The sequence below is a fragment of the Montipora capricornis genome, chromosome 1 (genome assembly GCF_036669925.1).
Source record: "Montipora capricornis isolate CH-2021 chromosome 1, ASM3666992v2, whole genome shotgun sequence".
Lineage (NCBI taxonomy): Eukaryota > Metazoa > Cnidaria > Anthozoa > Scleractinia > Acroporidae > Montipora > Montipora capricornis.
The window spans coordinates 29,667,377-29,679,876 of NC_090883.1; the positions used below are offsets into that span (position 1 = coordinate 29,667,377).

The following is a 12,500-nucleotide window of genomic DNA, read 5'->3' on the forward strand; positions in this document are numbered from 1 at the left end:
ATAAAACTTGAAAGGAAAAGAAAACTAACAAAAACAAAAACCCGGTATCTGTGTCAAATGACGATTTGACACAGATGCTTCACTGTTTCGCGAGTATAAAAACACGCCGCGGTAACTTCATCACGGCGCCCGCTGAATCCGATGTCACTTTCGATTTTGCGTTTTTACTTGTGCAGCCAAAAGTACAATAGCAAAAATCTCCCAAAATGTTTGTCGCTGATCGTAACTTTTTATATTGGGGGTTAAAAATTATTGTTGTTTTCATGTCATAAATGTTGTTGCTGATGGCAAAATATTTTATTCTCGATCGACCGTCCAGAAAACTTCCTTCTGCTTTTCCCAAAAACTTTGTATCACTATTTATTTACTTTTGCATCAATATTTGTTTCGCATAAAGCAAGCTAACAAAATCAGTTCTTTGCTTGGTCCGCATTTGTTAGCGTTCAAATAGAATTTTCGGTCCAATGCTTCTGTTTTGAGGGGTATATTATTTTGGTCTCCCATCCAGATACTAACCCCGCCGAACCCCTAGGAATAAACTTCAGCAAACTTTAGCATAACAAAGCTGTCAGATGCTCAGAGGGCACGCTTAAAGTTGTGGTGAAAAGAAGTTGTGAGGGAACTTGAAAATTATCAACACGTGAGCCCAGAAGCCAATGTTTCTCGCTTCCCTTTTATTTGTTATTCTTCAGAGACTGGAATGCGGTAGTTCAATACCACACAATTCAGTGCCTTCTGATGTTCTGTAACACGTACCACAGGCAACCCAGTGTATGCTTCACGGAAGCATCTCGTTTCTCTTTTTTTTCCGTGTCGGTAAAAGTCTTGCCTGTCACTCCCCTGCTAAGTGGTGTCTTTGTGCATAGAGCCTTCTGCGCGTATTTTCTTAGGATCGAGAGGGTAGTGGGAAATGCGTAGATTTCTCTGGTGGACACAGTAGAACGATTAACTTAACCGGCAATGGCGTCGAAAGTCATGTAACGCGAATGGCGTTTTAGTGGATCTTTGAACAAAATATACCCTTATGAAGCTCAATAATGGCAAGTCAATTGGATATACAGGCGGTGGAATCTTAAAAGCGACGAGTAATGGACTTCGACAACAATCTATCGCCCGTCGAGCCGAAATCAAAGGGAGCTGTATTTCAAATATGTTACCAAGTGTGCTGTTATGTAGAACACTGAAACCAAATGGAAAATTCTCTGGTAACTTATGGGTTCAACAAAGACAGAGAACGAATCGAACACCTTACGTGGATCTGTGATAAACTCTGCACAGTCTTCAGTAAAAACATAATTGGAAATGTGACAGCCAAGAATTATTTGAAAGAAAGCTTGTCGTCTATTTTGTGCCTCATTATTCAAGGAAAAGGTTCTTCATGGAAACGGTTTGATCCTGAAATTTAGTTTGTTGCAATATTGCGCATATTTGACAAGATTGAGTTTCTTCTCTTCACGCACGTAACGAAATAGAAGGGGTTTTGACCTCTCATAGCAAATATGTTGTTTGCTTCAAAAAATTGTTCGCTGGAAAAGGTGGCCTTTATGAATTCCTCATGTTTTATGATATGCGAGCTTAACGGGATAGTTTTTATGGCAATAGAAAAATCATTTTCTTGTTATTCAAGGAAAAGGTTCTAAACCTGAAGTACATGGTAATTTGACACGATTGAGTTTCTTGTCTTCACGCTCGCAATGAAATATGAAGAGGTTTTCGCCTAAGAGCAAATATGTTGTTTGTTGCAATAAATGTTTCGCTGGAAAAGGATTCTGTGGTATTTCCTGCCTTTGTGAATTATAATATCATGTTGTGTATTGAATTTTCGAGCTTAAGGTTGAAATGTGATATGGGAGAATTTTTTTAGTATTGCTCTGTAAGCAGGAAGGGTTCACAGGCCTGTTGGAAGCGTGCTTGAGTTTCAACAAAATGAGCCCCAAAATCAGTGAAAAATTGTGACGCAGATGAATAATAAAGTAGCTGCTATTTCCAAAATGATGGAATTACCTGGTGATAAATAACGTCGTGCGCGTCTTGGAGAGTAAATTTGACTTTGCATAAACAAGAGTTGGGCGATTGTGATCTTTGTTTTGACTTCGCTTATTTCATTGTCAAACTTAACAACACTTGACAGAAAAAGAAACTTACGAAAACCCGGTATCTTGCCATCATTTGACACAGATGCTTCACTGTTTGGCGAGTAAATATGCCGCTGTCATTTAATCACGGCGCCCGCTGAATTCCGGCCACGTCACTTTCGATTTTGCGATTTATTTGAACGCAGCAAAAATCTCCCAAAATGTTTGTCGCTGATCGTAACTTTTTATATTCTATATTCAAGGTTCAAAACTAATGTTGTTTTTATGTCGTAAATATGTTATTCTCGATCGACCGTCCCGGAAACTTCCGGCCTTCTGCTCTTTCTAAAAACTGTGTATCAATAGTTATTTGCTTTTGCATCAATATTTGTTTTGCATAAAGCAAGCTAACAAAAACTGTACCTTGCTGAGTTCGCATTTGTTAGCGTTAATAGTATTTTCGATCCGATGCTTCTGTTTTATGAGGGGTATATTGTTTTGGTCTCCCATCCTGATTCTAACCCCGCCGGACAGGGATTAACTTCAGTGAACTTTAGGGTGCGTTCGATTGACCGAAATCCGGAATAGGAATACATGGAATATCAGTTGGAAATCCTTCCTTTGTACGGGGATTCAGATTAAAATTGTCAAACATCTGCTAAAATTCTATTTTAAACATATTTTTATTACCCTTGCTGCTTCGAAACGCGCCAAACATACCGTTTTAATCATCACTCCACGTATTCTTATCCCGGAATAGGGTCAATCGAACTCGCCCTTAGTATTACAAAGCTGTCAGATGCTCAGAAGGCACGCTTAAACTTGTGGTGAAAAGAAGTTGTGAGGGAACTTGAAAATTATCAACATGTCAGCCCAGAAGCCAATGTTTCTCGCTTCTCTTTTATTTGTTATTCTTCAGAGCCTGGAATGCTGTAGTTCAATACCACACAATTGAGTGCCTTCTGATTTTCTGTAACACGTACCACAGGCAACCCAGTGTATGCTTCACGGAAGCATCTCGTTTTACTTAATGATTGCCTAAGGGGTATACGATTTTAACACCATAGACGTCTTAGACCTCTGCGACATAACAAACGATTTTCAATGGGCGAAAAAGTAAGGTTTGATATCACTTAAAAGTTGTCCAGAATTTTCTTTCACTCTTTCGGTGCCTCAAAAGTGTGGTTTATTACAGAGATGTGGGCCTTGATATTTCCGGTTTCATTTCCCCTTTGACGGTCTGATCTTCAAGGTATAACCTCCACTAAAGACAAGGGCCAGGCTGGAGACCCATAAAACAAATGGTCCGCGCTCTTATCTCCCTAAATTTTGGTTATAAAATGGTCTGCACAAATTCGCCTCTTGGATAACAGACAAAACAAAGCAATACCAAACACAGAGAAAACCACTTTATTTCTTCACGTACATTCAGTATCTAGAGCTCGTTCTGACGCAATCTAATGTATTCTCCAAAACGACTGAAATATCGAGGCAATAAGGAGCAAACGGTATGATGTCACGAAGTATGTACAACTTTGGGAACCCAGCGCTATAAAAAGAGGATGAACGGTAGGGCTGAACGTCATACGCAGTTACAGAGCATCTAAATCGTTTATCGGCAGAACATGTATACCTAGTATAGACATTCTAAATTCACATAACAATTTATTACTTTCATTAACCCTTTGACCAACCTCGTTCCCAGGTTCTCTCGTCGATGAAGAGGCAATGGAGATCCTGGGAACGAGGTTGTCCTTTGACTCCCATTCTCGTCCCCATCGCCCTTTTCGTTTCTCTTAGTCGACGGGGCCTTGGCACGAGAAAACGAAGGGCTCTCGAGACATAGGATGTCGAAGTCCTAGATTCTAGGACTTCCGGATTTGGTAATGCATGAATTCCACGATCATACTTAGGGCTTCACGAGGGGACAAGTTCACCGAGATGCTCTCTAATGTTCTGCGTCTCCTTAATTTAGAGTCGATCTCTCTTCGTGAACCGCAGGTAGAAGCACTCAGAAACATTGTGGAGAAAAAGAAGGATGTTTTAGTTTGTTTTGCCCACTGGATACTACCGAAACTGGTAGAAGGCTTTTTGAGAGACTGCCGTGACAGTTGCCGTTGGCGACAAACGGGAATGTTTTGGTCTCTTGGCTTTACGCTGCTTCATAAAAAGGGATACACACGTAATAACATTCCTTCGCTCGCCGCGCTTCATCGCTTTGATCCTTCGAAAATCGAAACTGAAACTGAAAGTTTTTTAGAATATTTCTTTTCCCGAAAGAGATAGGTGTGAAATTATAACGACCGAAGAAAATGAGGTGGTCAGTTTCAAGGAACTGTCAATGTCATCGATTATGTTAGCTCGGAGGTTTTCTTCTATCCTTTTTTTCCTGAATAAAAGATCTTCCCTTGCTATTCACGGAAAAGCGCGCCATTATTTCTCACGGGCTTCAGGCGCTTAGGAATGTGATCACGTGCGCTTACCTTTATGGTGTCATCTGTTGATCACGTGCGCACAATTCAAAGACATTTGTCGGTAACGGAAAAAACAGTCTGCCTGTTTCGGTAGTATGGAAAATCCTTAATATTTCAGCTTTTGCCTTTCGTTTTTGACGGGTGGATGGAAGTCAGTGACTATTATTTTAGTTCTATTGCCTTTGAATGCGTTGATGCGGGATCAGTCAATCAAACTTGACAGTATGCAAGTACCATCTGTAATAATTCGTAGCGGGCATTCGTCAGACTTCTCTGCATCAGAAACGTAAGGACTAAATCAGTGGAAATATCGAATCATTTATAATTATGGGCACCTAAAGGCGTATATTGGAAAACCTAGGAAGGTTTTGGACAGTGTTCAAATAAAGGAAAAGGTCAAAGCAGTTGTAGTTGACGAGGCACATCTCAATGAAGAATGGTAACAATTTTTCATTTATATAATAGTGTTTTTTGAAGGACTTGATTGTTGTCATGGTAAATTACATCAAAATAAAGAGCATATCTTGGTAAGCAATTGGTATTTCAAATCATAAAAGAACGTCACTGATACAGTGTTGATAAAGCCAATCTTTCTAATAACGTTCTTTATAAAAGGGGGTTGAAAATAGTTTGTGGTTAACGCATGTCATCAGAAAAGCACACTTTAGTTAAGGACGGTGCCTACTATTGTTATTGCGCATACGTTCTGCGCATCTCGAGATACGCGGATTTCCTATCGGTGATGCATACTGAATACAGGAATATTTTTGCGCAATTTAAAATTATGCAGAGAAAGTAGATCTTAGTAAGTACTATTGGTAACCAAAAAGAAAATTGGGGGTAACCGTGCATTTTTCAGAGATAATTAAGCTTCAATTTGAGAAAGAACGCCATACATTGCTTTGTATTTTAAAGCCTTTTACAAATATTATTTATCAATTATCTTTGCAAATGCGTGGTTACCCCCAATTTTCTTTTTTGACTTCAACAACACTTGTTAAGATCTACATTTCTCGCATAATAAGGGGCAAAATACCTTTGAATTAGTAGGCACCGTCTTTAAGATATTGTGAGTTTATTTAGTGTAGTATGAATCACTGCCTCTCCTTTACAGTCATCACAATTGCATTGATAATGATTTAGAGTTGTTTCAACAAGAATGCAAGGCACAGTTTTCCTCAGCAGTGAATCCAAAATATTCTAGGATAATGCTTCTTCTGCAGGTGCCTGTGGTGACAAATTTCCTTATTATCTGATGCAAGTTTTTCATGCCACTACTTAATATGTAGTATGAGTTAAATAGAATTCTAGATATAGCTGGATCACCATCCCTGCCAGCTCTCACATTTTCTTGAAAATACTCCTCCATTGTGCTGGGAACACCAATGTGCACAACTTCTCGAATATGAGGACAGTCTACTCCATGATTTTGCCTGGACCTCTTATTAGGTCATCTAGACTAAGTATGTCATTTTTTCCCTTTTCTGGTTAAGTTGGCATGGCCCTGTGCAAACAGCCTGTTGTTTTGCCAAATTATATTTGACGCACCCATTGGTGTGTAGTGCTCCTGACCGAATGATGATGAAAAATACTAAAGCATTCCCCACAAATTTCTAAGTTTGAATAAAACACAGTAAGGGGCATATTCTCTCTCAACTCTTTTAGCTTTGCTATGTAAGGTAGCAGGAGGGTCTCTATCTTATCATTACCTGTCTGCTGGCGTTCTGCAGTGGTGTAAAATATATTTTTTCTCTTTGGGTTAACTGCAATTGTGACAGGATCCACCATTCCTAGAGAGTGTGCAATTATCTTTCTGGTTTTCTCCGTTGCAGTAGCTGTAAGTGCAACTATTGGTACAGTAGGAAACAGGGCATCCAGCATACCTAGTTGTGCATAAGCAAGTCGAAAATGTTTCCTGTAGAGAATATGATTTAATGTTATTCAACTGTTTTGTTTTGTTTTTTTGTTTTCTTTTGGAATTGATGGGTGTGTTTTGGAATTCCCAATTGCACATCCGTTCAAATCTTATCAGGTACATTTCTGTTACGTATATGGTTGTTTTTACCATATTTAGAAGTTTGTAAGTTTATATAAACCAGGATGCATCTTACATGACTCAGGCATTAAAAGCGTGGCATTGGGATACGTTGTGACACTGTGTTAACTGAGTATAGTGACAGACGTGGATGCTTATTTTACCGCGAGCTAGATACGCTCAACAAGAGAAGTCCAGTTTACAGTCAGTGAAAGCGGTTCCTGGCATAGCCGACCAATTTTCAAGCAAATTAAAGCGACTAAGAGCATCTTAAGCCGTTTAGTTCACTGGACCACGTGCGAGCAAAGAGCAATGCAAGCATCTCCAGAAGCGGCACCGCCGCCGCAAGTTCAAATAATCAGTTTTCCTTCAAAATTTCCAGTACCAAGCGCTATGGTTTGCAAAGGCGATCTCACCAGTAACTGGGAATTTTTGAAGCAACAATGGCAGGATTACGAACTGGCAACAGGATTGGATCAAAAGAGTCAAGTGATTCGTGTGGCGACTTTTCATGGGTCATGGGGAAAGGCTGTCAGTCATGGGGAAAGACTGTCTCCAGATCTTTCTTAATCTTAACTTTGGCGATGAAGAAATCACGATCACGTAATCGTTGTCTGCGCTAGAAGATTATTTTCTTCCTTAACGAAATATAGTGTACGAAAGGTATATTTTCAATTCCTGTATTCAAACACCTGAGGAAACTGTTGACGGCTATGTCAATAGGTTGAGGAAACTAGCATCCTCTTGCCAGTTTGGAACACTCACCGAGGAGATGATTCGTGATAGGCTTGTCATTGGCATACACGATACCGGCACAAAAGCTAGATTGCTCCGGGAGAAAGATTTATCCTTGGATAAGGCTCTCGACATGTGCAAATCGAGTGAGATTGCAAATAAGCAGATCAAGTCGCCTCAGCACGAAAGCAAGCAGTCGAAGGAAGAGCTTCATCTAGTCCAAGATAAAAGTAAAAATAACACCAAGAAATCAAGACCTTCAAATCCAAATAAGACCAATAAAGGTTCAAAGAAAACGTGGAAATGCAAGTTTTGTGGTCAGGCCAAATGGCATTCAAAGCCAACCGATTGCCCAGCTTATGGCCAGCAACGTCGAATTTGTAACAAGATGAATCACTTCAGCAAAGTGTGTTTGTCGAGAAAAGAAGAAGAAGATTATGATTCAGAGGAATCTATACTGAAGATAGAAGAGATTTCTGCAATTAAAGAAGATGGAAAGCAAACCCTCTCTAGAAAGCAAATTATGGCCAATTACAGGGATGTTTTTGAAGGATTATGACATATTGGGGTCACAGCCGTTGTCACTGATCCTCTGGTAAAGCCCACACAGCACTCTCCACGCCGAGTCCCAATCGCCCTCAGAGATAAAGTTAAAGCAAAACTGGAGGACTTTACGGTGGCCGAGAGTGGCCATTAAAAGTGAGAACTCAAATTCAAAAATCGATTTCCAAAAGTAACAATTCTAAACTGAAAGTCGATTGCTAAATTGGCAGTTGCCAATTCTCAGTTTCCACTTTGACCACCCCTCCTCCCCTAACTTTTTGCTAATTTTTTATAATTTTTTTAATTTTTTAATTTTTTAAAACGAAACTAGTGAGCAGCACACAGCAACTATTATCCGACTGGTTTCGTCCGACCGGTTTCGTCAGATCAAACAGACTTCATCAGGGATTCTAACAAGATGTCGAAAGGGAACTAGTTTTATACATGAAGTGATAGTACAAAAGCACGTTCCAGTAAGAGTGTGAACAGCAACACACCCACAAGAAATACGCGCAGGATGTAACGTATTTCCTGCGTAGAAAAGGTGTAAAATTTAAATTTGGCGATTTATCGTTAAATCGTGAGCCCCAAAATTAAATGTTTGAAAACTGCGTTTTCGCAACTGCGAATTCGCAGTTGTCGAATGTCAATGATGGCTTTTGAATTGCCAATTATGGAAATGGCTTTTGCACTTAGTGAGTTTGAATTTAAAGTTTTCACTTTAGCAATCGAGGTTCAGTTCAGAATTGTTACTTTTGGAAATCGATGTTTGAATTTGAGTTCTCACTTGTAATGGCCACTCTCGGTCACCGTAGGACTTAGAAAACAAAGAAATTGTGGAAAAGGTTACCATACCAACAGAATGGATTACTAGCATGGTGGTAGTCACTACGCCAAGCAAGATAAGAACTTATCTTGATCCCCAAGATCTTAACAAAGCAGTCTTTTGCCCCAAGAATCAAATGCCAACTCTAGACGAATTACTACCCAAGTTCAGTAAAGCAAAGGTATTCACTACTTTGGATGCTAAAGATGGATTTTATCAAGTTGGATTAGATGAGCAGAGCAGTCTGAAGATCACATTCTGGACACCCTTTGGCCGCTACAAGTACCTAAGGTTACCTTTTGGAATTAATCTAGCTCCAGAAGAATTTGAACGTAAACTTCGTGAGCAGCTGGAAGGTCTCCCTGGTGTAGCAGTGATAAGGGATGATAAATTGGTGATGGGCTATGGAGAAAATCAAGTTGAAGCCAGCAGAAATCATGATGGAAACTTGACCCGCCTACTGGATAAGGCTCGCAAAGCCAACCTACCCTTAAACAGCAGCAAGCTAAATCTTCGAAAGACTGAAGTCAAATTCATGGCTCATCTAATTACAAAAGATGGTCTAAAGCCCGATTCGGAAAAAATTAAGGCTGTTCAGCAAATGCCAAGGCCCACATCTAAGAAGGAGCTGCTGGGATTTATCTAAGTTTCTTCCAAAGTTGTCAGAAGTTGTGCAGCCACTGAGAGAAATGACCGCAAAGGAAGCAAAGTTCATCTGGTCACAGCAGCATGAGACAGCATTCAAGGAAGTACGTGAGCTAGTAGTCAAGCATCCTGTGCTTAAGTATTATGATGTACAAGAACCAGTGGTGGTGCAGTGTGATGCCAGTGAAAATGGGTTAGAAGCAGCCCTTCTGCAAAACGACCAACCCGTTGCTTTCGCCTCTCGATCTTTATCACAGACTGAGAGACAGTACGCCCAAATAGAGATAGAGTGTTTGGCTATTGTCTTCTCCTGCGAAAGATTTAGTACCGCCCTAAAGCCATGAGACCGGAGATACTTTCGAGGATCCATTCAAGTCACCAAGGTTGTGGCTTCATGCTTACGAAAGGCTAGAGATATTGTGTTCTGGCCAGGAATGAGTGCTGAAATCAAAGTCCTGGTTGAAAGATGCTCAGTATGTTCAATTCCTCGACAACACAACGCGAGAATCGATTTTTGATGCATTGGATCGATGTATTGAGATCTCGATTTCTAGTCATTTCTGTTTATAACAGGGCAATACACCTGGTGATTTTCATGTCGCGTTAAATAGTACACCGGTTCAGTTTTTGCGTCGACGGCTAACTGACACAGCGATGTGAAAACAAAGGATCTAAAATGGATTTCACTGCTGATGACAAAGTAATTCTCTAAAATTATTTTTTAAGAGGATTTCGTTTACGTACTGGACTCAAACTTCCAGGGTTAGTTGGAGACGCCGAGTAAAGTTTAGTGTCTTTTTGTATTATACTATCATGTTTCAACGAATACTTTTAATTCGTGACCTCGTATCCGCAAAACCGACCATACAATGAATGAGGTTTTCGAAGAAATCTTTATCGACTGCAATGAAAGGCAATAGGATGCGCACAAGAATGCAGTAGGGAATAAATTATCCCGAAAACGTTCAGTGAGCTGCGTGTATTGCGAACCAGCATTTGTGTCGTAAAGAACTTAAACTCTCAAGACAGTATAGAAGTAATCAAAGACAGAGTGATTTTACAGTGGCAAAAGATGACAGTGGAACAGAAAGCCTTTTGGTATCAATTAACAGTTAAACAGCTTCCCACAGCTTAACACAAGAAGCTGAGACGAAATTCTGGCACTCAATTGACTATTGTTGCTCGTGAATACCTTAAGAGTGTCTCAATATGTAAATGAAATATGAAACGCAAATTGTTGCTTTTCATCTACACTCCAACAAGAGAACAGCATTGTTTTAGGTTAGGTACGTTTTTAATTGGGAGGGGAGGGTCCTTAGTAATTTTTTTACAAATTGGGGAGGGTCAAACCTGTTTTATTCTCAACCCGGGGAGGGTAATAGGTTTTTTTGGCAAGGAAAAAATTACTCCATGTCGCTTCTATTTTGTATATACAAGCAAAGCTACCAGTCGCGTTTAGTCTAAATTATTTAAAGGTGTCGAAAAAATTACTTATCAAAAAACTACCTTCTCCCAACTAACATAATAGTCTCTTTCGACCCGTGCCCGCTTTCGCCAATATTTTGATGTTTCCGCGCGGGGTTCTGGTATAAAATCAGTCTCCGGTGAGGATTCGTCACTTAAGCTACTCGAACTTGAACCTACTACTCGAACTTCAACATACTACATCACCTTGCGAGTCAGTTTCGACCTCGGAAAATGATGAGGTCACTTGTTGCCTCACATTTCTTTGCGGTAGCTGCCGAGGTTGTTGACGCTCCATTGAATCGTACAGCAAGCTGCCAATGCGCGCTTTGATCATTGCGACCTTTTCAGCTTTCTTCCCTTTAAAGGTGATCTTGTGGTGGGAAAAGTACAAGGATAGCTCGTCCACCTTCAAGGACGACAGCTTATCGGAGTTGTACAGTCCAGCCCAGTCAATGTCATTGTACTCCCGGTTCAGCCGTTCCATTCCATCCCTTTCAGTCTCTTCTTTCTTTTTGTCCTTGCGCATTTTTATCTGGGCAAGGTGCTCAACATACTCTGCCACAAGCTTTTCGGAGACAATGTATTTATCTGAAAACTTTCTAATAGCCCTCACTGTCCCCACTGACTAGTTCACTTTCCTCAAACAATCGCCTAATCTGAGCTCGAGGCTGGAAGTCGTCCGGCTCACGGCCATTGGTGGGGGTTGCACTCCAAGGGAGATAATGGAAGATTGGCAGCTAGCCATAGTCGGTATATGGTCGTCGAGTCGGAAGTGGAGCGCTGGTAGTCTCTTCCTTCTCGCAAAATTTTGCTCTTGACACTACATTCGTCTATATTCCATATAAAGCTCTCCTTTCTCGCAATAAAGGCTCTCAAATTGTTCTAGCTTGGAAAAATACCCATGCCCAGGAACAGAACTCCTTTGATTGTTGATGACCCCGAGATACTCTTTCAGGTACACCCGGTTATAGAATAAAGTGATTTTCTGGTCGGTCGACCAAAGATGCTGAAATATACCCCCGTGGCGCTGGGGAGTCGTCAATTCGAAGACACACTTCCTCAGCAACATCCCACGAATTTTTTTCCATGACTTTCCTGCTGTGCGCGTCTAGTTCTGAAGTTGAAAGAGACTTCACTTCTTCTTCAGAAAGTCCATGTAAAGTCTCGTATATCTGCCATTTAAGACTACCTCCATCACCTATACATGCATTGAGTCGCTCTGCTTCATTCTGTCCCGAGTCTTCTCTTACGCGGTGAATCCTCAAGACCTTTTCATTGCCATGCATTCTTGCTTTCTCTAGAATTCGTATTCTGGACTCTGCATCGGACATACCCACCCCTGGACCAGCATCAGTTAGCTCTAGTAAACGTGGATACACAGGTGGCAGTCTGAGACAGGCAATTCTTCTCAAGACCTCATCGCACTGATCGAGTACGAGATTCAGTACCCTCTGCAACTGTTCGCCAGTTACATGTTTCATATCCGTATCTGCCTTACTGATACAATCTAGGAGGCAATTAGCAACATTGACTATGTTGTCTCCAATCTCCCTCTCAGAGCCTTTAATGTCCTGATTTTCTTGCCAACGTTCCCTTGCACTTGTAACCTGGTACTCTAAAGAATGCAAGCGCAACTGTTCGTACTTCCTGTAAGGGCATTTGTCAGCCCCAGTCACAGACAGAATATCAATCTCTGTTGT

At 40.7% G+C, this 12,500-nt stretch overlaps 1 protein-coding gene across 1 annotated transcript; it reads left to right on the forward strand.

Moving 5' to 3' along the window:
- Window positions 1–7,027: 7,027 nt before the first annotated feature.
- LOC138014086 (uncharacterized) lies at window positions 7,028–7,878 on the forward strand. Its single transcript, XM_068861115.1, has 2 exons — window positions 7,028–7,115; window positions 7,238–7,878. Exons 1-2 carry the CDS (start codon window positions 7,028–7,030, stop codon window positions 7,876–7,878), a joined length of 729 nt encoding a protein of 242 aa, XP_068717216.1.
- The last annotated feature ends 4,622 nt before the right edge of the window (window positions 7,879–12,500 follow it).

Bases quoted from the DNA above. Each gene is read 5' to 3' on its own strand.
- LOC138014086 (XM_068861115.1), top strand. From the start codon at position 7,028: ATGGCAGGATTACGAACTGGCAACAGGATTGGATCAAAAGAGTCAAGT. The intron at 7,116-7,237 runs GTCAGTCATGGG...AACGAAATATAG, and splicing joins ATGGGTCATGGGGAAAGGCT to TGTACGAAAGGTATATTTTC.